The sequence below is a fragment of the Schistocerca gregaria genome, chromosome 3, assembly GCF_023897955.1.
Source record: "Schistocerca gregaria isolate iqSchGreg1 chromosome 3, iqSchGreg1.2, whole genome shotgun sequence".
NCBI lineage: Eukaryota > Metazoa > Arthropoda > Insecta > Orthoptera > Acrididae > Schistocerca > Schistocerca gregaria.
In genome coordinates, this window is record NC_064922.1 from 847,136,431 (window position 1) to 847,164,409 (window position 27,979).

At 44.5% G+C, this 27,979-nt stretch overlaps 1 protein-coding gene across 2 annotated transcripts in view; it reads left to right on the forward strand.

Moving 5' to 3' along the window:
• The window catches only part of LOC126354753 (proton-coupled amino acid transporter-like protein pathetic), a 408,828-nt gene that overhangs the window by 260,879 nt on the left and 119,970 nt on the right, over positions 1-27,979 (forward strand). For both annotated transcript variants that reach the window (XM_050004633.1, XM_050004634.1), the window contains exon 2: positions 14,683-14,828. In XM_050004633.1, coding sequence (XP_049860590.1) covers positions 14,683-14,828 — 146 coding nt within the window. The remainder of the gene's footprint in view (positions 1-14,682; positions 14,829-27,979) is intronic.

Below are 27,979 nucleotides of genomic sequence, written 5' to 3' on the forward strand. Positions count from 1 at the left end.
GGAGGTGGCTTGCGTTAAACTAGTACCATGGTGAGTGCGGAATCGGAAAAGCAACAACATTCTTGATTCTGCAAGTCGTCCGTTACTATCTCAACCTAATACCAGCGGCGCGCTTTGTTGGCGGCACAGTGAATAGCATGATAGTGGTGTTGTGTGAGAAGGTCGCGGCTTTTCTGATATATGGTAGGTGCCTCCGGCAGGCTGTCTGCTCAAGTATACTGCAGTGGCCATGAATAGCAGCCCGGCGCGAGGATGTTCTGCGTTGAATTGACGATCTTTTGAGACTCCAGCAGTGCTGGATGAAGACACCGCAAAGACGCTCTTCCCTTAGCGGCACCGACTCGCGACACGAAACCATCAGGTCTAGTGGACACCATACAAAATGCTAACTCACAGTAGCAAGAAAAGCAACTCTGGAAGACAGGAATTTGTTTCCTGAGGATGTATGCCTGGAGTGTAGCCTTGTTCGGAATTGAAAAATGGACTACAAGCATTTCAGCGAAGACGAAAACTGAAGCGTTGGAAATGCTGAAGATTAGATGTGTAGATCGAATAACTAATGAACAATATGAGGAAAGGCAGACAGCTACTCACCACAAAGACGACATGTTGAGTTGCAGACACGCACAACACAAAGACAGTGACACATTAGCTCTCGGCCAAAGCCTTCGTCAGAATTCCGGTCAGAGCCCAGGCCATGAGCGTATGCGGTATCCTTATGTGTGCGAATGAATGTGTGTGTGTTTCCTTCTCTGACGAAGGCTTTTGCCTAAAGCTAATGTGTAAGTGTCTCTTCGTTGTACCTGTCTACAGCTCTTTGTCGTGAGTAGCAATCTGTCTTTTCCTTATACTGTTGTATTCCAAACTGGAGTTTAGGTTGTTCGAATAATTAATGAGTAGGTACTAAATCGAACTGAGGAAAAAGGAAATTTGTGGCACAACTAGAGTAATAGAAGTGATAGGTTGATAGGACACTGCCTGAGGCATCAAGGAATTGTGAATTTGGTGAAGGAGGGTTGTGTGTTTGTGTGTGAGGGGGGGGGGGGGGAGGGGAAGGGTTAGTATTTTACAAGAAGACCAAAGGATGAATATGGTAACCAGCTTCAAACGGATATCGGTTGCACTATTTATTGAGAGATGAAGACGCTTGTCCAACATAGAGTACCCCGTGAGCTGCATCAAACCAGTCTTCGGATTGAAGACTGTCGACAGACTACTAGTAGTAACGTGCTGGTGTTGACAGAACGCTGGAAAAAAGTCGTAGTTGAGGCCTGGAGGGGATGATGTCATACCGGTTTCGCGGTCTAGTGATGGTCTCAAGATTTTCAAGGTTCACATGCGGAACAATAGTCTCAACATTTAGGAATACATGAATACTGTAACGGAGATCAGATAAAAGAAACTGCGAACAATGCCAGTAATTACAGACGAACCCAGCTTCCGGTCCGTAGGAGGAACTGGGAAGCTTATATAAGGCGGAAATTTCACGGCTGCTGAATACGAAGCGGTATCTACACTCCTGGAAATGGAAAAAAGAACACATTGACACCGGTGTGTCAGACCCACCATACTTGCTCCGGACACTGCGAGAGGGCTGTACAAGCAACGATCACACGCACGGCACAGCGGACACACCAGGAACCGCGGTGTTGGCCGTCGAATGGCGCTAGCTGCGCAGCATTTGTGCACTGCCGCCGTCAGTGTCAGCCAGTTTGCCGTGGCATATGGAGTTCCCTCGCAGTCTTTAACACTGGTAGCATGCCGCGACAGCGTGGACGTGAACCGTATGTGCAGTTGACGGACTTTGAGCGAGGGCGTATAGTGGGCATGCGGGAAGCCGGGTGGACGTACCGCCGAATTGCTCAACACGTGGGGCGTGAGGTCTCAACAGTACATCGATGTTGTCGCCAGTGGTCGGCGGAATGTGCACGTGCCCGTCGACCTGGGACCGGACCGCAGCGACGCACCGATGCACGCCAAGCCCGTAGGATCCTACGCAGTGCCGTAGGGGACCGCACCGCCACTTCCCAGCAAATTAGGGACACTGTTGTTCCTGGGGTATCGGCGAGGACCATTCGCAACCGTCTCCATGAAGCTGGGCTACGGTCCCACACACCGTTAGGCCGTCTTCCGCTCACGCCCCAACATCGTGCAGCCCGCCTCCAGTGGTGTCGCGACAGGCGTGAATGGAGGGACGAATGGAGACGTGTCGTCTTCAGCGATGAGAGTCGCTTCTGCCCTGGTGCCAATGATGGTCGTATGCGTGTTTGGCACCGTGCAGGTGAGCGCCACAATCAGGACTGCATACGACCGAGGCACACAGGGCCAACACCTGGCATCATGGTGTGGGGAGCGATCTCCTACACTGGCCATACACCTCTGGTGATCGTCGAGGGGACACTGCATAGTGCACGGTACATCCAAACCGTCATCGAACCCATCGTTCTACCATTCCTAGACCGGCAAGGGAACTTGCTGTTCCAACAGGACAATGCACGTCCGCATGTATCCCGTGCCACCCAACGTGCTCTAGAAGGTGTAAGTCAACTACCCTGGCCAGCAAGATCTCCGAATCTGTCCCCCATTGAGCATGTTTGGGACTAGATGAAGCGTCGTCTCAGGCGGTCTGCACGTCCAGCACGAACGCTGGTCCAACTGAGGCGCCAGGTGGAAATGGCATGGCAAGCAGTTCCACAGGACTACATCCAGCATCTCTACGATCGTCTCCATGGGAGAATAGCAGCCTGCATTGCTGCGAAAGGTGGATATACACTGTACTAGTGCACACATTGTGCATGCTCTGTTGCCTGTGTCTATGTGCCTGTGGTTCTGTCAGTGTGATCATGTGATGTATCTGACCCCAGGAATGTGTCAATAAAGTTTCCCCTTCCTGGGACAATGAATTCAGGGTGTTCTTATTTCAATTTCCAGGAGTGTATAATGGAATGGAATCTCTCTTGGTATGTTAAAACAGAATGAAGCAGCCTCTCAGTATAATACGTTGTATTCTCTGAACGTGTAGATAGAAACACCGAAGAGCCAAAGAAACTGGTACACGAGTGCGCAGAAGTGCCACAAAACGACGTGACATGGACTCATCGAATGTCTGAAATAATACTTTGACGCCGTGAATCCTGCAGGGCTGTCCATAAATCCGTAAGAGTACGACGGGGTGGAGATCTCTCGTGAACAGCACGTCGCAAACCATTCCAGACATGCTCAATAATGTTCATGTCTCGGGAGTTCGGTGGCCGGTGGAAGTATTTAAACTCAGAAGAGGGTTCCTGGTGCCACTCTGTAAGAATTATGGAAGTGTTCAATGGTTCAAATGGCTCTGAGCACTATGGGACTCAACTTCTTAGGTCATCAGTCCCCTAGAACTTTGAACTACTTAAGCCTAACTAACCTAAGGACATCACACACATCCATGCCCGAGGCAGGATTCGAACCTGCGACCGTAGCGGTCTCGCGGTGCAGACTGTAGTGCCTAGAACTGCACGGCCACTCTGGCTAGCTATGGACATGTGAGATGTCGCACTGTCCTGCTGGAATTGCCCATGTCGATCAGAATGCACAGTGGTCATGAATGAATGCAGGTGATGCGACAGGATGCTTACGTACGTGTCCCCAGTCAGAGCCGTATCTAGAAGTATCAGGGGTTCCATATCACTCCAACTGCACATGCCCCATACCATTTCAAGGTCGCCACCACCTTGAACAGTCCCCTGATGACATGCAGGGTCCATAGATTCATGAGGTCGTCTCCATACCCGTACACTTCCATCCACTCGATACAATTTGAAACGAGACTCGTACGACCAAGTAACGTGTTTCCAGTCATCAACAGTCCAATGTCGGTGTTGAAGGGTGCAAGCGAGGAGTAAAGCTTTGTGTCGTGCAGTCATGAAGGTTACATAGGTGGGCCTTCAGTTCCGAAAGTCCATATCGATGATGATTCGTTGAATGGTTCGCACGCTGACACTTGTTCGTGTCCCAGCACTGAAATCTGCAACAATTTGCGGAAGGGTTGCACTTCTGTCACGTAACGATTCTCTTCAGGCGTCGTCCGTCCCGTTCTTGCAGGATCTTTTTCCGGCCACAGCGATGTCGGAGATTTGATGTTTTACCGGATTCCTGATATTCACGGTACACTCGTGAAATGGTCGTCCGGGAAAATCTCCCCTTCATCGCTATCACGGAGATGCTGTGTTCTATCGCCTAATTAAGCACATTAATGTGGAAACACATATTTGAGGAAATTGGTTATTAGTTATTGAAGTTACTGTTGTTGTGGCTTCCTTTTGAATAGCAAACAGGATAAAAAAACTGACACATTGCACTCTGTACTGTGTGTAGTAGCAGCTAGTAATAACACTCAAACCAGTAAATTATGGTGAGAAAAATTGCTCCGAACTCTCACTAATGACGGCCACAAGCAATAGCATTTACTTCATCAAAATATTGAAATATTACTGCATGAAGTGCAGAACTAATTTTGGACATGAGGGGCTTCTATCTCGACTGACATGAATAACACTAATAAAGATGAAGAACATCTTAAGTGCACTGTTTAAACTCCTTAGTAACAGTAATAGTGCATTTTTAATAGGAGGATTATATGAGGGGGCTCATAAACTGGTACAGTTTCACTAGCCAAGTTTCTTTGATTATTGTAAAAGTAGAAACTATCTCTAAAAGCTAATCATTCACTTAAATTACTTTGCAAAGTAATACAATTCAACACTTGTCTTAATTAACTTCAAAAGGAATCATTCATGATGAATACCAAAACTACTCTACCTTTGGAAATGTGCATAACTTTACTTCTGACAGTACTACCGCAAATCGAATCATTAAAGATTTATAAGTAGTTGTACTTTAATCACCTGTGAAGCAGGTATTCTTGGCAGTAGTATTTACACAGCTTTGCACTGTAATTTTACAAAACTATATTTTATAATAAACTATGGATACTTTAGTAAAATCCTATCCAACTTCAATTTTATGGTTTTAGCTTTTAAATAATTTAGGGTTTCACTTTCCTATTGATTGATCTTTAAATTTTTGTTCTTAAACTTCCTACTTTAATAATTTCACTTGGAGTAGTTCATAAACAAAACATCCAAATTTAACTTTCTTTTGCTACTCCCTTTACTTTAGACAAAAAGTCACTTTCAAACACATGAATGCCAGAATTGTTCATTTAAATCAGGATACTCTGTTTTAGTAGCACTTACGTGAGGATCCTGCTTAGGTTCGTGATCAGGATTGAAGTTGTGGTTTCGAACACGAATGGACGTTTTATGTGATTATTATTGAGACAACACACAAATTAACTGGTCCATGCCAATATACATAACGTAACTGAATGTATGACGTCTGTGAAGCAGTGGCGAAGATTAGTGGCAGACGAAATGGCGGCTAACTGTACACAAGGCTCTTGATGTACGATTTTCAACATATTAGAGACATTCCATCAATCCGTGAATACCAAATAATAGCCAGATCCACATCCGAGGCAAATCCCTTCTAATGCAGCTTCCACTTGTTCTCTTAGCACCGTCGAGGTGTACCGTGCTAAGGCTGGCCACACACGGCGTGCCGTTCACACAAGTGGTCCGCTCAGTCCGAACGCCAAATCCACCTTTTACATCGTGCCAGTGCCACTTTCGTTGTGGGGAAACTTCCGTACAGCGTTTACATATTACAAATACAAGTTCCCTAAGCACTAATCAGCTTTTAAGAAACATACTTCTGTCATAAACATATTAATATGCTGTGCGAAGTGGCCGCGTGATTTGAGGTGTCATGTCACGGACTGCGCGACTCCTTCCGCCGGAGGTTCGAAACCTTACTCTGGTGTTTATATTGTTATTAGCGTAAGTTGGTTTAAGTAGTGTGTATGTCTAGGGACCGAGGACCTAAGCAGTTTGATCCCTTAGGAATTCTCACACACACATACACACACACACACACACACACACACACACACACACACACACACACACACATACACACATTCATATTACAATAATCTAAACTTCAACATTTTGTTTTGCTTTTTTCATATACGGCAACGGCCTTGCCGCAGTGGCTACACCGGTTCCCGTGAGATCACCGAAGTTAAGCGCTGTGTGGCGTAGTGGGTGACCATCCAGGCCGCCCTTTTTCAGGGTGCACTCAGCCTCGTGACTCCGATTGAGGAGCTACTCGACCAAATAGTAGCGGCTTCAGTCAAATATACCATCATAACGACCGGAAGAGCGGTGTGCTGACCCCACGCCCCTCTTATCCGCATCCTCCACTGAGGATGACACGACGGTCAGATGGTCCCGGTAGGCCACTCATGGCATGACGACAGAGTGCTTTTTTTTTCATATATACATTGCTCTAATTTTCTTGCCGTACATCAACGAGTTCAAACAACACAGAATGCACACTTCATAGACTGCAAACACATAGTTCCTTAAAATAAACCTACTCCTAATCGATGTGTTACACACTGGCGAGTATGTAAATGATCAGAGCAGCAGTTCTCTCTGAAAGGTAGAAAGGACACCACAGTGCGCTGATGTTGTCAGTTTTTCGCGTTTAATTGCCAGAACTGGTAGGGTATATAAGGCGAGTGAACAGTGTGATATCTCTAGTGATGACTGTGGAGGATACGCCACGTAGTCGGTGAGCTAGCAATGTTGGCAGATGACTGTGTTTGCAAGGGGACTCATTGTGGGTGGCCAGTTCGGCAGCTGGCTGAATCGTGCAATGTCCCGATTTCTGGGATGTGGCAGTGGTTCGACGTTGGACTGGATGGAGACTCGAGAATGCTGGCACACTTGTCATCAAGATAGTGGTAGACCAAGTCTGACAACTGCGAGGGAGAATCCCTGTATTGTGCACTAGGTCCATCGTGACCCTTTCAACAGGTGAGCCTCTCATCCGAGGACAAGTAGTGGACTCTCTGCACCATTATGGGACAGGCTGCACCTTTGGTCGGAGACTCACCGCAGCTGCACTACTGAATTAGCGTCCCATGCGTGGGCTGCTGTTAACACCACAACACAGACGGCTGCGCTTGGCGTCGTCTCGTGACCGTAAGCATGGAGGAGGAGAAGGAGGGTATTGGTGTTCAACGACAACGAGGTCATTAGAGACGGAGCACAAGCTCGGATTAGGGAAGGATGGGGAAGGAAGTCGGCCGTGCCCTTTCAAAGGAACCATTCCGGCATTTGCCTGGAGTGATCTAGGAAAATCACGGAAAACCTAAATCAGGATGGCCGGACGCGGGATTGAACCGTCGTCCTCCCGAATGCGGGTCCTGTGTGCTAACCGCTGCGCCACTTCGCTCGGTGGAAGCATGGAGATGAGTGGCGCCACAATATGTTCAGCGATTAATCTCGGTTCTGCCCTACCCTGCATCACCACCGTGAGCGAACACGATGGACACCAGGTGAGAAGTTCTCCCAATGTTGAGGAGAAGAAAAAAGACTTGAATCCGATGTTGAAATTACCGTTTATTTATACACCAATGACAGGCGTTTCGCCTAATTCGTGTTATCTTCAAATTGCTCGATCAATGTTGATAAGCAATCAACAAAATTCTTCTGGGTTTGAGGCCGCATTGTCATCTGCAAAATTCCGACGTTTCGGCGACTGTTGGAAGGCGCCTTCCTCAGGGTGTGTCGCTAACTGATGTTATGGATATCGACGATAAAACATCCGAAAAATAAATTACCTTTGTTATGTGCAGGAAGGAAAGTAGAGGCAAGTATTACGCTCCTGTCATGTATTAAAAACGTAACATCCGATAAGTTTACCGGAACGCGTCATGTGGTCCCGTGAATACATGGAAAGACCAGCCCTATACAGGGAGTATAACTGGAGCATATATTCGCCACAATTATTCTTCTTGCGCATGAAAAAAGCAATTTATTTTTGTGGGTGTTTTACCATAGATATCCGTAACTTGATTATCAACCTTTATCGACGAATCTGAAGAGGCCTCTAATCAGGTGAAACACTCGTCATGGTGAATAAATAACCGGTAGTTTCAACATCGCAACCAAAACTGTTTTCTTCACCTCATTCTGCATACTGGTTGCAGTACCACCGCGCCACGGAGTGCAAGCCTCTTCTAACATTGTGCAGCGGCGAGGCGGTGTTACTCTCCGCATCCTTGTGTGGGGAGTCGTAGGGTATGACTTCACGTCACGTTAGTATCGTGCGAAATCGGATGGCACGACGACACGGCACTGACACCTTTCAACCTTATGTGCGCGTTTTCAACAGGACAACGGTCGTACACACTTAGCACGTGTCCCTACGTACAGCTGTGGGCCAGCTTGCCTCATGATATGTTACCAGGGATCTACGATAAACGTACCAACCGAATCAGTGCGCACATCCAGCCTGTGCGGGTGTGACGCCATACTGACCAATGGGGTTATACTGCAAAGTTATTTGTAACTTTGGTTTAATTTTGTGACCACTGTAGTAACCCTATATACTACGCGATGATCAAAAGGTCTCTCCGCAGTTCCATATGATTGTTAGCCGCGCGTGACGTATGATTGTTCGCCTGCCTGGGTTTTTCAACGAAACAACAAACGCACAACGATACTACAGTGATATTCTGTAACCACTCATAGGAGAACTTGTCTTGAGTGAAATACTGAACGGTTATTTTTAACAAGATGGTGCAACCACGCATATAGCTCGCGTTTCAATGGCACTGCTTGCTGATGTTTTTGGTGATCGCATAATTTCACAGGGACTTCAGCATCCACGATCGATGACCTAACGCCACCTGACTTTTTCTGCTGGGGTACAGCGAAAGCTACTGTCTATAAAAATCGTCCTAAATCCATTCGTGAATTGAAAACTGCAATATCCACTTTCACCGCTTCTGTTACAGGAGAAATGTTGCAGCTTGTGTTTGGAGACATGAGTAGATGAATTGAATTGTGTATTCAACAACAGGTCGGACACTTTCAACATTTGATGTGAAAATTTGTAAGTAAAAATGAATATTCAATAAATTAATAACTTGTATTTCACTGAGTTTCAGACCTGTATATTCACTGCGGCAAACGGCACGCAAGGCTAACCGTCATACGGCACTGCGGAGAGACTTTTTGAACACCCCGTAACTCAGCCCACGAACTATCATTTCGTCTCCTTCTCCCTCCCGGGTTCTCACTTTTTTGGGCAGACAGTGTGTATCGAGGAGCGGTAGTTACTAAGCTGTAGTGGACAATCTAAGAACATTTCCTGACGTACGCAAGTAGTTTTTAAATGTCGAATTATTGCACCACCTTTTTCCGTACCATCGGAAAGAGCCTTCGAATAGGACGTCAACAACACAACAATTTGCACTAGTAGCAAAGTAAAAGAGCCACAAACTACTATTCAGCCCTCAGGAGACAGGGCCTCCTAAACGTACACCATGTGATGCCAAATACAACCGAACACGTTACTCAGTATGTTTGCTATTATGACTGTCAGATCAAGTCCTGAAAAGGTTGACGAAGACTGGACGTTGAACTTCATATTTATTTAACAAAACACAGATCCCAGAGCAGACGCTATGAAACGTAGACCTGCAACAACAAGACAACTATATGGGAAATAGAAAAATTTGTTAACATCGAATATTAATTTAGATCTTAGGAAGCCGTTTCTGAAAATTAGAAGGAAGGTCAGAGTTGGCCGTAGTTTTGATGGTTTATTGACAGCAAAATCGATTTTCAGCCACATAATGATCATCTTCAGTGCTGTAGTGTACAAATTAAACTCATAGGCACTGGTGTCAAGTTATTATCGGTAACCAAAGCTATGGGACGATCACAATAACTCATTTCTGAAAAGTATTTATCTGCAGTTTAGCGTTATATGGAACTCAAGTGTGGGCAGTAAAAAATAAAGTAAGAGAAGAGAAAGGGATCTTTGGGTATGCAATGCAACAGAAGAGTTATGAAGATTAGTTCGGGATATTGTATAACTGAGAACGAGTTACTGAATCGAATCGAAGAAAGAGATTTATGACACAAAAACGAGTGAAAGAATATGTCTGTTGATACGGCACATGCTGAGACATAAAGAAACTGTTCATGTGGTAATGAAGACGGCGGAGTGTGGCCGGTAAATATTGTTGCGGGAGACAATGGCGTGAATTCATGTAAGCAGGTTCAGATTGGTGTAAGTTGTAGTAGCTGTGTAGAGGTGAAGAGGATGCGCAATACAGACGATCATGGCGAGCGAACTACATCAAAAGAGACATCGGACTGAAAACCACATAAGGCGACAATGTGTTGTCTGCATACATGTAATATTATACCAGTTGATTTGCGTATTTTATTCGAAATGAGATAGCAGTTGTCAATGGATGATCAGATAATTGATCATTTCTTTGGTTGATACTGGATAACACCACGTTTTAACTTTTCTGCTTAACTTTTGCATTTCTGGGAATTAATTTGAGCTGATGGCAGACAGCGTTCCTGTGAAAGCGAAAATCTATAAATGGGAGTTTAGAATAGAAGATGTACCATGTGCGACCGAGAGGGTTGCGTTATAGCTCTAACGGGAACAGAGAGCAGGCAGTGGCTTTATAACAGTGAGGGCGATCTCCCTACGGCGAGGGTAATGAACAGATGCTAGACGAGCTAATTCCGCTACAAAATCGGTGAAAACAGCCAGGCGCTGTGAGCTAGACGTGGAAAGCGATAACATCTTGCAAGAGAAGGAAGCATCCTGTTGGTAAGGAATGCGGGTGGTGAGGGGGGGGGGGGGGGGTCATGAACGGCGGATGACCTGCTGCAGATCTTCTCACGAGACACAGCGAGCTAAGTTTCGCGTCAAGAAGCAGAGTGTTGGAGTAGTCTAGAACGTCCTAGAATAGTGTTATACACGGAGCATGAGGTGCAGGCAGTTGGCTGCCAGCTTAATGACCCGTGTAGTAAGTGGCACTGCTTTTGTTACGTGTACGCGTACTTGTTGCAAAGAGCGCACACGCGGCCGCCGTAAGTGTAGCCGGAAAAAGGCGAATGGAGTGTAACCAGGGCTCTCCTACAGGTATCGAAAAGGGCACATAGTGCCGGTAGCGGCCCAGAGAATTCACTGACAATAGTATCTCTGAAGGGTCTTACTGTTAAATCGCCACTAGGAGTGAGTTAATTCTTTTCTCTGTAAACAAAGTGACGATTCTATGCTTCTCTGTGGAGAACGAATACTTGAGTTGGGTTTCTGTTCCTGGCTTTTGAGCAGACAGAAATCTCGACCTGTCTTCTGGTCGTACATTACATTACTACTTGTTCCATAGATCGTGAGTGTGACATTTCGAAATGATGCGCAATGCGTCAATTTAACACAAGTTCTCTTTACATGATATAATTCATTTTTTGTTACAGTTGTTACTCCATATCTAAACTTCATTTATTGTCTAGAAGGAGTTGTCATTCACAAATTCTGTTCTTTTGTCTTTAAATATATATTATTCTGATTACAAGCTTTTATGCAATGAATACTTTTTCTCTTAATGATGAATTACCCCAAAAATATGATGCCATATGAAAGCAGTGAATGAAAATAGGCATTGTAGGCTAATTTTCTGATACGTTTATCACAACACTTAGCAATAACTCTTATAGCATATGTAACTGAAACTAAACGTTTCGGCAGATGATAAATGTGTTTCTTTCAATTCAATTTCTCACCAATGCACACACCCAGATATTTTGAATCTTCTGCCTTGGCCACATGCTTCCGTTCAAAGTCTATATTTATCAATTGTGACTTGTTCCGTTTACTGTACAGAACTGTATATACTGTGCTTTCTCGAAACATAATGAGAGTCCATTTGCAGAAAACCAAGTAATAGTTTTCTAAAAGACGTTATTTACAATTTCCTCTGCTAATTATTGTTAGTTGGGTGTGAGTACTATACTTGTACTATCAGCGGAAAGAACTAGGTTTGCATCTTCATGAGTACAGAGTGGAAAATCATTAACATATATTAAGAACAATAAGGGACCCAGGACTGAACCCTGTGGGACACCACTCTTGATACTTCCAGAGTTAGAGGACTCTGTTAATTTTTGCGCACCAACTGCACTGTTAATTTCAACCTTCTGCTGAGGTAGTTTCCGTTCAAGGAGTTTTCGGACAGTATATTACATAGACTGTGTAGATAGAATTTATAAGTATACAGCATACATTTTCTGCATGGCAATGAATGGCATTGGGCAGATCGACGCTGCAGTACCAAATCTCCGAGCCCTGTAATCGGTGGTATACGCACCATAGCTCGGTAGACAGGGAAACAATCATGGTACATGTGTTGAGGTCCATTTACCACTCAGGATGGACGTCATCTGTTTCACAGACAGAGCTAATCAGTATCAATGAACATAGTGGGTCGGTTCGATAAATAGCTACGCGATTTCGGGGAAAGTCAAATATGTTCTCAAACTCTCAAAGTTAGTACACATTTTTGCATTTTTCTGTTCTTTGAAAGTAAATACCTCTAACGTATTTAGTTTTATATTTTCTACTAAGATATATGTTCAACATTACCGCATGACTGAACAAACAAGTGCAGAATTTGGGCTGCCGAAAATCCTGTAACTGTCGTGGAAAATCTATTGCATGACGAGAAAGTCATGCTGTGGAGTGTATTCACCACAACAGTCGCGATCGGACCATTTTTCTTTGAAGAAATGCGGGATGTTGCTTTTCAAACTGTCAGTGTGACGGGTGAGATTTACAACGATATGTTACAGAGATGCATCATACGTATCTCGGCTGATAAACGCCTGCTGGAAGGTAAGAGTTTTATGCAATGTGGCGCTCCACCCCATACTGCTTCGCGTGTGAAAGGTTTGTTGCCCACGTCGTATGGTGGGCATCGTTTGGTAGCAGCCACATCCGTCGTGCCTGGCATCCCGCGTTCCCAGACCTTATCTGTGTGGTTGTTCATCTACATCTGCATCCAAATGGATAATCTGCGTATCACATTTAAGTGCCTGTCAGAGGGTTCATCGAACCACCTTCACAATTCTCTATTACTCCAATCTCGTATAGCGCGCGGAAACAATCAACACATATATCATTCTATACGAGCTCTGATTTCCCTTATTTTATCGTGGTGATCGTCCCTCCCTTTGTAGGTCGTCGTCAACAAAATATTTTCGCATTCGGAGGAGAAAGTTGGTGATTGGAATTTCGTGAAGAGATTCCGTCGCAACGAAAAACGCCTTTCTTTTAATTATGTCCATCCCAAATCCTGTATCATTTCTGTGACACTCTCTCCCATATTTCGCAATAATACAAAACGTGCTGTCGTTCTTTGAACTTTTTCGATGTACTCCGTCAGTCCTGTCTGGTAAGGATCCCACACCGCGCAGCAATATTCTAAAAGATGACGGACAAGCGTAGTGTAGGCAGTCTCTTTAGCTGGTCTGTCACATTTTCTAAGTGGCCTGCCAATAAAACGCAGTCATTAGTTAGCCTTCCCCACAACATTTTCTTTGTGTTCCTTCCAATTTAAGTTCTTCGTAATTGTAATACCTAGGTATTTAGTTGAATTTAGGGCTTTTAGATTAGGCTGATTTATCGTGTAACCGAAGTTTAACGAGTTCCTTCTAGCACTCATTTGGATGACCTCACACTTTTTCGTTATTTAAGGTCAGCTGCTGCTGATATCTTTTCTAATTCGTTTTGCAGTTTGTTTCGATCTTCTGATGATTTTATTAGTCTATAAACGACAGCGTCAACTGCAAACAACCGAAGACGTTTGCTCAGATTGTCTCCCAAATCGTTTATGTAGGTAACGAACAGCAAAGGACCTGTTACACTATCTTGGGGAACGACAGATATCACCACTGTTTAACTCGATGACTTTCGTCAATTACTACGAACTGTGACCTCTCTGACAGGAAATTACAAATCCAGTCACACAACATATTCCATAAGCACGCAATTTCACTATAAGCCGCTTGTGTGGTACAGTGTCAAAAGCTTTCCGGAAATCCAGAAATACGGAATCCATCTGAAATCCCTTGTTAATACCACTCAACAGTTCATGTGAATAAAGAGCAAGTTGTGTTTGACAGAAACGATGTTGGTTGTAGGATCACCTGAAGCCGTAAGTCTGTCGCGATCGTCAGACCACATTAAGGATGCCTAAAGACAAAATCCGGCGACAGTTTCTCGCCATCCCATTTATATGATGTACAGTGCTGTTCACACTGCAGGTACTGTTGATGAATGACGGACAACATGTTGAGCATTTGTTATGAAGAACATCCTCTTTGCAAAAAATCAGTTACTATGCCAATTATTGCTTTAGTATGAAGCGCACTTTTTTTATTTCAATAAAAGCCTAGCTCATTTCAAGCATGTGTGACAGTTTTCACTTCTGTAGCTACTTTATTCCATGAAATATCGAATTTCAAATGTTAATGGACTTTTAGGTCACCCTGTACATATCGTAATGATAGACGTTTATAACGCATGTCAAAATTTAACTGTACTTTAAACTAAATGAAAAAAGATTCATAACATATCTAACGCGCTACTGCTGAAACCATCGCAATGTCTCATCCTGTTCACACAGCCTCAATATTCTTCCTGAGAAAGGCCTGGTACAGTAGTTAAATATGCACATGTGTCATTGTTGTGTTCCAGTACTACACGTTACTGGAGGACTGCTGCCCAGACGAGGACATGGCTGAGGAGAAGCGCGGCCTGGAGCTGGAGCTGGAACTCAAGGAGCGGCCGCCACCTGCCACCCCGGCCGCTATAGTGCCAGCCGACCAGCACGTGGCCTCCACGTGAGTACCACGTGCCTAACCATCTACATTATCTCTCGGTTGTTTGGCTAATGCCAAGCTTTTGTCGCACTATTACAATCTGTTCAAAAGCATCCAGATAACCATATGTGATGTGGAACTGACTATTACATGTAAAGAGAGGCGTACCGTGCAGTTTGAAAGGTGACGGCGAATGCTGTGGCGGCAATAGTGAAGCAATTACGGTATAATAGGTCGGTCAGGGGAGGTTATTGGCTTAGAACATGGTCTAGCCACTGGCTGTAACCATCAAAGACTTATCAACTCTTCTACAGCTACCAAAGGCCATTGTTGGCGATGAAGTGGGAACCTGAAGGAACAAGTAAAGCTAAAGTAAGGCGACGCCCACATTTTCCCATTCCTTCATGGCAGGCTTCTACAGCAACCGGTTTAAAACTGTTTCACAACAAAAACAGACTCGGATGCGAAATTACTTAATGTCAGTGACGCTTTTCACCCTTTTTGGGCGTCACCAGATTGTGTAAAAGTAGCTGTATACATGACACAAAATATAGAGACCAATATCCGGTTACCTTGGTGTCTATATTACATTATATGTGGTTTTATGACTGATAGGTCAGGTATCCAGCCACATTTACACAATCTGATGATGCCCCAAAGGGGTAAAACGCGTCATTGACATTAAATAATTTCGTATTCGGGACTGTTTTTGTTATGAAATAAGACCAGGCAGGCCTCATATAGTGATAGAGAGCGAGTGAGTAGCATAGCGCAGGGCAGTTGTAAAAAATCGCATGAAATCTGTGGACACATTCACCCTCAAGCTCTGAAGCGCTGTCACCATCCACCTAGCACAGTAACTGTGGGTCTGGATTATAGAGTAAATGAGGTACAGTAGTCGATGAGCTCCTCATAAGCGACAAATGTCAGTAGCCAGTGAGAAGCGATGTTTGAAATGGCTCAAATGGCTCTGAGCACTAAGGGACTTAACATCTGAGGTCATCAGTCCCCTAGAACTTAGAACTACTTAAACCTAACTAACCTAAGGACATGACACACATCCATGCCCGAGGCAGGAATCGAACCTGCGACCGTAGCGGTCGCGCGGTACCAAACTGAAGCGCCTAGAACCGCTCGGCCACTCCGGCCGGTCGATGCTTGAAGTGGTGTGGGAGCGACACCACTGCACAGTGGATGACTGGAAACGAGTGATTTGGAGGTATGAATCACACAGTGCCCTGTATCAATCGAAATCCTGGGAAACTTTATCTGTCATCATGTGTAGTGCAGATAGTGAAGTTCGGAGCTGGTGCTGTTACCGTATGGAGGTGTTTTTTGTGGTTTAGTGTGCGGTCCCATTATTGCACTAATGAAACCCAAAATGTAGAAGGATAGGAACAGATTTTAAAGCATTGAGTTCTGCATACAGTACAGGAAAATTTCAAAGCCGATGACTGACTGTATCACGTGACTGTACACCATCTCATAGAGCAGAATCGGCGAGGCAATGGTTTGTGATCAATAGCATTCCTGAAGTGGACTCGCCTGCCCAGAGTCCCGACATGAAGGCAATGGAACTCCTCTGGGATAACTTAGAGCGCCAACCTTCTCAGGTTTCTGCTCGTGAAGAAGAATGGCCTGCCATTTCTCCATAAGCAATCAGACACCTCATTTGAAGTGTCCTGAGAAGAGTTCAAGAGGCCACTAATAGCGATAATAGGGCTCATAATAATATTGATTATAATAATTACACATAACAATAATGATAGTGGCACATATAGAGGGTGACAATTATTGAACTATTGGACACACTACAGATATTCGTATTTAGGTTATGACTTGTTCGATGTGCCTGTCGTCATTGGCGATGATGTGGCGCAGACGAATTGCGAAATTCCGCATGACCCGCTAAAGTGTCGGAACTTCGGTGCTATCGATGATCTCTTGAACTGCTGTTTTCAGCTCAGCAATGGCTTTGGGGTTATTTCTGTGCATCTTGTGTGTAATGAAGCCCCACAAGAGGAGTCGCACGTGTTGATATCCGGAGAATATGGCGGCCAATCGGAGGCCCTTGCCAGTGGCCTCTCGGTACCCCAGAGTCAGAATACGGTCCCCAAAGTGCTCCTCCAGGATATCAAACACTCTCCTGCTTCGATGGGGTCGAGCTCTGCCTTGCACGAACCACATATTGTTGAATTTAGGATGACCTTGAATAATGGGGATGAAATCATCTTCCAAAACCTTCTTGTACCGTTTGGTACACCGCAATGATTATTCGGTGACTGGATATTGCATAGCACAGAGTGACCAGTTAAGGGTGAAGAGACTTGTCGATCGCGAAATGCGGATTCTCAGTCCCCCAAATGTGCCAATTTTACTTACTGAAGAACCCCCCCCAATGAAAGTGGGCTTCGTCGCTAAACCAAACCGTATGCCATTATGCCCCGCGGCCAACCGCGCAGTGTTTAGCAGAAAAGCCAGTTACTACTATTGACCGTGATTCAGGAGAAAGTTTCTGATCTCTGCCTATCAGAACTTACTGTAAGACTCCCAATGGCAGTAGCATGAAACAAAAGCATCTAATCCTGACAAAAAAAAATTGTATGTACTCGTATGTGATTGCCTCACCGTAACCCTGATCAGAGTGACCAGGTAGTGGCCCCAATATCATGTAGTCTAAAACTAAGAAACTACTTAACAGACTGAAACTACACTGACGGAGAAAACACAACACCGAAAAATAACACAGGCCAACGAAAAAAATGTTTTTAATTTGATAGCTGATCTGTATAGATTATTATGAGCCGAATCCAAATTTAGCCTTAGTGAGGAGCAAGGACAAAAAACTAACGTCTCCCATACTGTCAGGGAAGTAATCAAGGTGACTGTAAAAAAAGTGAAATTTCAGGCTCATTAAACATCCTAAAGTTTTAAAGTTCTTTAACATTGTAGCTACAATAGAAACATGTTCTCGGTCTTTTTCATATCCTAAGAACTTTGCAACGACTTGCTTGAATGATACTCATGCTTATTTCTCATTTAAGTCATTGTGGATTTAAAGTTAACATCAAACATCAATTTTCTAATGTCAGGTCCGACAAAGAAACCTTCTTCTAGTTAAGCCTCTGAAAGGTGTGGAAACTTTTGGCAGAGGTACTAAGAATGTGGTCCAACTTTAGGCAAAGGCCGGCCGTTGTGGCCGAGCGGTTCTAGGCGCTTCCGTCTGGAACGGCGAGACCGCTATGGTGGCAAGTTCGAATCCTGCCTCTGGCATGGATGTGTGTCATGTCCTTAGGTTAGATAGGTTTAACTAGTTATAAGTTCTAGGGTACTGATGATCTCACATGTTAAGTCCCATAGTGCTCTGAGCCATTTCAACCATTTAGGCAAAGCCTTTACAAACTGTTTTATTGGGCCTAACTTTATATGCACCGAAGTGGTAGTTGTACGTTTTTTGGATCTGCAAGGTTTTTGCGAGGAATGTTCTTCTTACCAGGTTTTAAAGACGCCCTCACAGGCCAGTTCTTTCTGCACCACTGTTTATCCCTATCCCCACTGTCCTTTCATACAACAAACGTGGAAATTAGGCAAAGCCACCTTGCTGGCTAAGGACCATGCATACTACTTTTAGATCGCCACATATCATCCAACCATGAGCAGAATAGCCTATTTTATTTAGCACTACTTCTGGGTTTTCATAGCTTTCTTTCATACGTACAGGATGTTCAACAGGTATAGATGCATACATGTTACCATTGTGTAATCAAACAGACTTCTAACTAATTTTGGAAGACTCAATAAACAGCCTCCAGTCTTCCTTTTTGTATTCACTACCAAATTCATCCATGAGACTGGGAATGTCTGAGCAGTACAGTAAATCACCTTCTTGTAGTAAAAACTTGGAAAATTGCTGCTCTCTCTTTCTATACTTATATATGCTGGTTCCAGCTGCTAATAAGTTCTTTCCTCTTAATCTAGAGCCAAGCAATTCAGCGTTTTCTGTCGTTATTCCCAAGTCCCTAACCAAATCGTTAAGCTCGGTCTGAGTAAACAATTTGGGCTCTAGACTTTCTGTATTATAATGGAATTCATCATCTGTTTCATCTAAACCACATTGTACATCAGAAAATACTTGTGTTGGAATAGAATTTAAATCATCTGGTGGTTCATGAACCAGCAAATCTGCACCATGTCCTACTGGTCGAATGGCGGACGGAAGGTTGAGCTAGCTTATTTCCTTCTTGTTTTTCGAATTATGACCAGTAATATCAACACTGCAAAAGTATCAATCATCGGAATGGTTTATCGCCTATTAATCTTCTTGAATTAGAAAAATCACCGTTACAATTTTAATTAATGCCACTTTGTAAGAGAAAGTCAATTGTTGATTCATTGACACACCACTCTGCAGGATCAACACTAACGAGGTTGTTTCTTTTTGTTATGTTTGACTCGACAATTAGTTTTTCGTGAAATTCGAAATCAAGAACAATTTTCTTTTCTTCATTTTTAATTTTTGTTTCGTCTGTATTTACTTTTTTTACAACAGCGGCAGTGCCGGAAATATCATCCGTACTACTTCAGCTCGAAGTCGAACCAGCAACATTTTTTGCGAAAAATTTATCTGCTCTGCCAAGCGTTCTTAGAGCATTGGCTTATCGTTCTCGCCTTTCCTTCGATAACGTCCGAAATGCCGCCCCACTTAATTTTACACGTTTGCTTTTTTCACTGTTATTCATGTTAAGGCACTTACAAAATTGTCAACCAACAGTCAAAACAAAAGTAAAAAATTGTAAAAGGAAAGAAAGAAAGACTGTACCTATTTCCAAGCGTACTACACCGCACGTGAGCACAAACCTTTTTGCTTTAAACACAGCACACGAGCACAAAGAGTTTTCCTCTAACCACAGAGCGATGAACCGACCGACTCGGATTACTAGACGTAACTGTGCTGTGAAGAACGACAATGCATAATAATTTAACTTCATTGTCGTCTGTTTCACCGTTGTCAGTGAACAACAGAAGCGCACCTGCCGCCTGGAATTCGTCTCGTAAAGAAAACGAACAGTCCATTTTTTGGCTTCTGTTTCCCGCGTCGCAGGAACTTTAACTGGGACGAAATATGTTCTGAATATTCTTGACACGGTCTTTCTAATTTAAAAAGCAAATAATTTTTGCAATTTCTTGCAGTGAGGTGTGCTGGATCGACTCTTATCCCACTTATTCTTATAACATTTTAGCAGTTTCTGTGGGCAAAAAGGACAGACTACAAAGTTTAAGTAGTCTTGTTGGGACTTGATGTGGTGTGTTGTCATTTGTGTGAACACTGCCGTTATGTCTATACGCGTATGCACCTTTTGTTCCAACATAAAATAAAAATAACCTTTCCTCGAAGAAAAAAACTTTGTTAAGAAGTGTAATATAAAATTTACAATGCCACGTACTATTCGATTGGACAGAGTTGGAACTTTGGTATCGTGCAGGCTGCAGCATTATAAATGAGACAAACGAAAGTTGGTCTCTTCTTCTGGTTTCGCCAAAAAAGTAGCTAAGTAAATAAATAAATAATTTTTTAAACTGTTGTGACGTGTAATTCACACATGATCTCATATCCTGCTTATGATCTTTTCATATAAATATGTGTTTAAAAATGAAAAACATTGCCAGTATCAACATGGTTTTTTTTATACGGGTGCCATTAAATCAAAGCTCAGAGATTTCACATTAATTACAGTAATGGAGGATTGACGTGATAGTTCCCCGTAATGTCTACAAGAAATTTAAGTAGAGTCGGGTTTTACATACTGAGGCCCACACATATTACAGTATTTAAGCTTTTCAGGGGTCCCGGTATTTTCACGGGGATAATATTGTAGGGTTTAGTAGAAGCCGGCAACATTCTCGGAATAATAACGTTTCAAACATTGCATTGTAGATTGCTGCACTGACAGCTTACGTCAAAAAATTTTGAACAATCATGAAGGTGATACCAGGCAGAAACCCAATGTTAAATTCCATTCAGTCACCAAGTAAACTATGTATATTTCCAAGCTTATTTTGTCGAATTTCGCTCTTAAGGCTTATTTAAACTAGTAACTTTTTCAACCATATTAAAAAAATTTGTCGTTTGTAAGCACAGTTATTTCAAAACGTAAAAGGTGAAAATAAGTACAGAGCAAAAAATGCCGCTCCTCTTGAGGTGCCTCCCTTAGGCCCGTGCCTAGTGGACCTATATGAAAATCCGCCACTGGCTCCATAGTCTTTGTACAGCGTTTTGGATATTCCCCACAGTTCGTTTTTCGGCAGTGAGAAGTTCAATGACGGCACGTTACTTGTAACGTACATTACCTACAGACGCCATCTTGAAACTGTCCTGCAGCTACGCTATCTGTCGGAAGTGACGGAAACTTCAAATAATAAAGACGTAACGTTTCGCATTTGTAGCATTGTTTTCGGCTGAAAACAAAAAGTGCGGTGCATTAGAATCTGGGCAACCCTCGTAGAATATTACAGCACTGTCGTGATGATGTACAAAATACTCTACGCAATAGCACAGTGAATTAATGTAAGAATGCAAAAGAGCATTTATGAGATTTGGAAAGTGATAGGGGGGAAGAAATAGAACTGAAGCTGTAAGCTAGTGCAGTGTAACGGAGTGCCGAGAGTCTTGCATGATTATCTCAGTTGATGAGATCATTGCCCGCGAAAGAGAAGGTTACTCGTCGGGTACCCGTTTGGTAGTTTTAACATGCTTAGCAAGTTCGAAAACGCACACTCTGCTATAGAGAGGTAGATTCATTCGGGAGTTTGGTGACAGACCAGAAGTGGATACCTCGCGGTTCGTCTGGCAGCTTCCAGGAAGTTAGCAGTCGTGCAACGCGTCCGCGCCTGTGACAACACTACAGCGATAGCCAAGCAAAGCAACAGCTTTCAGCACACAAACTCGTGTTCACCGATGAAGTGCGTACGATGGCCCCCGTAACATCACCTCTCTGTACTACCGGTGTCTGGAAATTCACCCCCATCCCCCATTTGTGACCTTTACATTTTTCACGATCCCTCGACGTCTTTTCGGTAGAACTGTGCCACACCATCTACACTCCTAGAAATGGAAAAAAGAACACATTGACACCGGTGTGTTGTCAGACCCACCATACTTGCTCCGGACACTGCGAGAGGGCTGTACAAGCAATGATCACACGCACGGCACAGCGGACACACCAGGAACCGCGGTGTTGGCCGTCGAATGGCGCTAGCTGCGCAGCATTTGTGCACCGCCGCCGTCGGTGTCAGCCAGTTTGCTGTGGCATACGGAGCTCCATCGCAGTCTTCAACACTGGTAGCATGCCGCGACAGCGTGGACGTGAACCGTATGTGCAGTTGACGGACTTTGAGCGAGGGCGTATAGTGGGCATGCGGGAAGCCGGGTGGACGTACCGCCGAATTGCTCAACACGTGGGGCGTGAGGTCTCAACAGTACATCGATGTTGTCGCCAGTGGTCGGCGGAAGGTGCACGTACCCGTCGACCTGGGACCGGACCGCAGCGACGCACGGATGCACGACAAGACCGTAGAATCCTACGCAGTGCCGTAGGCGACCGCACCGCCACTTCCCAGCAAATTAGGGACGCTGTTGCTCCTGGGGTATCGGCGAGGACCATTCGCAACCGTCTCCATGAAGCTGGGCTACGGTCCCGCACACCGCGTGAATGGAGGGACGAATGGAGACGTGTCGTCTTCAGCGATGAGAGTCGCTTCTGCCTTGGTGCCAATGATGGTTGTATGCGTGTTTGGCGCCGTGCAGGTGAGCGCCACAATCAGGACTGCATACGACCGAGGCACACAGGGCCAACACCCGGCATCATGGTGTGGGGAGCGACCTCCTACACTGGCCGTACACCTCTGGTGATCGTCCAGGGGACACTGAATAGTGCACTGTACATCCAAACCGTCATCGAACCCATCGTTCTACCATTCCTAGACCGGCAAGGGAACTTGCTGTTCCAACAGGACAATGCACGTCCGCATGTATCCCGTGCCACCCAACGTGCTCTAGAAGGTGTAAGTCAACTACCCTGTCCAGCAAGATCTCCGGATCTGTCCCCCATTGAGCATGTTTGGGACTGGATGAAGCGTCGTCTCACGCGGTCTGCACGTCCGGCACGAACGCTGGTACAACTGAGGCGCCAGGTGGAAATGGCATGGCAAGCCGTTCCAGAGGACTACATCCAGCGTCTTTACGATCGTCTCCATGGGAGAATAGCAGGCTGCATTGCTGCGAAAGGTGGATATACACTGTACTAGTGCACACATTGTGCATGCTCTGTTGCCTGTGTCTATGTGCCTGTGGTTCTGTCAGTGTGATCATGTTATATATCTGACCCCAGGAATGTGTCAATAAAGTTTCCCCTTCCTGGGACAATGAATTCACGGTGTTCTTATTTCAATTTCCAGGAGTGTAGTTGCACATTTATTTATAAGCCAGTGATCTATAATACGTACGAGTAAGTCTGGCTGCCAGCTTTGATACTCTTTTAACATCGCACAGTGAATAAGTACAGCTTAAGGTGTGTGCTCCAGTACAGCTTAATAGTTCACGTAAGGCGAAAATCTATGTCCAGGTAGATGGTGCAACGATGACTATAACAGGATGCAACATTTCTACACCACCATATCGGCGTAGATCGAAAGCCTTTTGGAAGATTTTATGTTCCTGAAGTTAGAATGATCCCATTGTAAGTGACAGTCAAATAAAAACGAGACAGATGGAAGAAACTAAGTAAATTGATTATCATTTCAAAAATTATCGCTATCACTGTTAACACTGTAATTTACGTGAAAATACTGTAAGACGACATGGCATAAGATTTCACTTATGTCTTGACACACTTTTATTTTCCATCAATCTTGTGTGTTTTGACATTCCGTTATTTTCAAAGGCTTTGCTATATCCGTCATATAAAAAAAAATGCATACGTTATTCACGTCCACATTTCCGAGCACGAGACAAGTGCAATCTGCAGTTTCCGTTTATCTCGTGCTCGAGGATGTTGACGTGATAAAAAAAAGTTCAAATAGCTGTGAGCACTATGGGACTGAACTTCTGAGGTCAACAGTCCCCCTATAACGTAGGACTACATAAACCTAACTCACCTAAGGACATAACACACATCCATGCCCGAAGCAGGACTCGAACCTGCGACCTTAGCGGTCGCGCGTCTCCATACTGTAGCGCCTAGAACCGCTCGGCCACTCCGGCCGGCACGTGATGCAATGTATCTAATGTTTTTATATGACTGACAATCAATGCCTTTGAAAACTAGGAAAGTCAAAGCACGTAAGGTTGTTGGAAAATAAAAGTGTGGTCAAAACAAAAGTAAAGTTATTGAAGCTGTTAATACATTTATACCACTCTGAGACAAGACAGTCACTGTCTTCACGGAAAATGTTTGCTGTTGCCTACTGAACGATGATTCTATCCAGGCGTGTGAAGCAAATCGACAGCCACGAATGTCTTTCTTCGCGTCTCCAAAAATATGGAAGTCGCATGGGGAGAGGTGGGGACTGTTTGGAGGCCGTGGGAGGGCCCACATCTTGCAAAAATTGTTTCGTCTAGGCTGCAGAAGTTCCGCTGGGATGTCTAGGTTGTTTTGTCTACGCTTCAGAAGTTCCGTTGGGATGTCTTTACATAGCCTTCGTACAGTCCCGATCTCTTCCTATGCGATATTTTTTTTTATCCCTGAAGCCTAATATCGAGTAGGGCCCTAGCGAGCACGCAGAAATGTCTCAATACGACGGGGCATTCACTCGACTAATGAGTGAAGTAGTGCTGGAGGGAAGTGACACCATGAATCCTGCAGGTCTGCCCATAAATCCTTAAGATTACGAGCGGGTGGAGATCTCTTCTGAACAGCACGTTGTGGGGCATACCAGATATGCTCAATAATGTTCATGTCTGCGGAGTTTGGTGGCCACCGGAAGTGTTTAAATTCCGAAGAGAGTTCCTGGAGCCACTCTGTAGCAAATCTGGACGTGTACGGAATCGCATTGTCCTTCTGGAACTGCCAAAGACCGTCGGAATGCACAATGGACATGAATGGTTGCAGGTGATCAGACAGGATGCTTATGTATGTGTCACCTGTCAGAATCGTATCTTGACGTATCAGGGGTCCCATATCACTCCAACTGCAGACGCCCTACACCATTACAGAGCCTTCACCGGCTTGAATAGCGCCTGCTGACGTGCAGTGTCCATGGATTTATGAGCTTGTCTCCATACCCGTACACGTCCATCCGCTTGATACAAACTGAAACGAGGCTCGTACGACCAGGCAACATGTTTCCAGCCATCAACAGTCATATCACTGTTGACGGGCCCAGTCGAGGCGTAAAGCTTTGTGCCGTGCAGTCATCAAGCGTACACGAGTGTGCCTTCGACTCGGAGAATCCATATCAATAATGGTTCGTTGAATAGTTCGCACTCTGACATTTGTTGACAGCCAAGCATTGAAATCAGCAGCAGTTTGCGGGAGGGTTGCACTTCTGTCACGTTGAACGATTCTTTTCAGTCGTCGGGGGCCCCGTTCGTGCAGGATCTTCTTCCGGCCGCAGCGATGTTTGTGATTTGATGTTTTACCGGATTCATGATATTCACGGTAGACTCGTTAAATGGTTGTACAGGAAAATCCCCACTTAATCGCTACATCGGAGATGCTGTGCCCTATCGCTCATGCGCCGACTGTAACACCACGTTCAAACTCATAAATGTTGATAACCTGCCATTCTAGCAGCAGTAACCGATCCAACAACTACGCCATCCAATTTTTGTCTTACATAGGTGTTGCGACCGCAGCGCCGTATTCTGCCGGTTTACATATTTTAATACGCATACCTATACCAGTTTCTTTGGAACTTCAGTGTTCAATCCAGACAGTCACCCATCATATTGACAGGATCGCTGCAAGTAGTGGATTTCAACAGAGCCGGAATGTAGTCAGAAACGTGGAATACTTCAGCCCACGAGGAATATCAGACCCTCGTAGGACCTAGCACACCGGCAGCAGGCATAGAATTAGCCTACCGCGACGTGCGTGGAAGATAATTAAGAGGTTTCGTACAGGGCTTGTGCCATCAGTAAAGGAAAGGCTTCATCCTCTCAACGTGACTGTGGCAGGGAGGATCAGAGCATAAAACGCATTGTGAGAAACTATAGCCGACGAGTGTACTATGGAAATATAGAAGAAATATAAGTGATATATGCTGTCCTTGAATGGATTAGCGATTTAGATATTAACTATAGATTTTAACTGTAGATTTAGTGTTTTAGTTCCGTTCACTTTGTGAAATTATCCAACTGATATACGTTAGATGCACTTCAGTCGGAGTTGCCACATGCTAAATAAAGAAATAAATAGATATGGATAACATTAGCCCACCAGGATAGCCGAGAGCGCTAACGCTCTGGTTCCTGGAGTCGGGTGTGCGCACCGGCCCCGGATCGAATCCTCCCGGTGGATTAACGACGACGGCCGGTGTGCCGGCCAGCCTGGATGTGGTTTTTCGCGGTTTTCCACGTTCTCCTAGGTGAATACCGGGCTGGTCCCCACGTCCCGCCACAGCTACACGACTCGCAGACATTTGAAACACATTCACACTATTTTACGATTTACACTAGACCCCAACAGCTGGGGTACGCTAATTCCGCCCCGGGGGGGTACGGGGTCGTGGCAGGAAGGACATCCGGCCACCTCTTAAAATTCTCCAAGCCAATTCCGTACTTAACACTACCGACCCTGCGCGCAATGCGGGATTAAGGCAGTAGCAAAAGAAAAGAAAGATATGGATAACATTAGCCATAGTAACGTGTCCTCACAAAAGTAACTGATTCGTGGAGGCATTTACCTAGAATGTGAATCGTTTGTCAGGCAGTCTGATACATGAAATCATTCATGCACTGTTCTCCAGAAAACCATTTCTGACTACTTTGACTCTCTAATTTTCGCGGTCCAGATGTATGCCAATACTAACTCATTTTAGTGGTCAATAGCCAGAATGAGGTGTAAATGTTTTTATGGGACTCTCAAGACTGTTTCGACAGTTCCTAGAGCCATTGGAACGTACGTTACAGCTGTTGACATGAGGTTGTAAAGCGCTGACCTTGTGTATTACTACGTTCGTGGAAAAATGACAGCCATCACAACCGTAGGAGTACCTATTGTGAGAGATTACCACGTGAAGCGTTTCAGTGAATATTTCTTCAGCACAAGAGTCCATAAATTATACGGTCACGCTAGTCGCACGGCCGGCAGAAAACTTGTGATTGCTTGACACACATAAAATATTTTATGAGATCATTCAAAGCCTCAGTTCAAATGCGTCCATGGAGTACGCTACAGCTTTCGTTGCTTTTAAATGTCTCGCAGTAATCTTGTTGCCAACTACGGGTTTTAAGAGCCTTGTCCGTGAAACCTGGATCTACGAACTTATTATAGTCTGTCAAGGTCACCGCGCAAACGGCTTGTGTTGTGGAACGCTGTGTCTAAATTTATGGCACATTTTTCGGAATGCAGTTCATGCTTAGTGGTGGCTATTTATTTTGGCTTGAAAGGTGTCCTGGCGAAATATGTGTCTACTCTGTCGCAGTCATATCTTCTCTGCCTTCTGGATTACATAGAAATCCGTTACATTACTGCAGTGCCATAAAGGCTCTAGCAGTATAAATAAAGCAGGTACTAGGAAGCCACGAACGTCTCCGGATGTGTATGGAGGAAGTAAATAAAAATAGCTTATCAGTTAGTTTGACGGCAGTAGTAGATGTTGCATGGAAATCAAATTAACAGGAAGTGAAAACAGATCATATCGGAATGTTAATATTCGCATTATCATTAGCAGAAAGCATCCGCAAGCGCATTCTTTTCGACAGTAAGGTCTGTTGAAGTCAAATACTCATCTTGTGATCTTTCATGACTGACGAGGCTTCCTACACTATTTTGAATAGGTCATACACTTTCTTCTCCTGTGGCAACGCATTTTAGCATCGGCCAAGAACCGTCTGTGGGATATTGAAAATAACTTGTCAGTGGCAACTGATTCAGCCACTGAAGAATTTAAGTGAACATTTGACTACAATGAAATTTATTAAGGCAAAATCAATGTAGCAGTTTCCAATATAC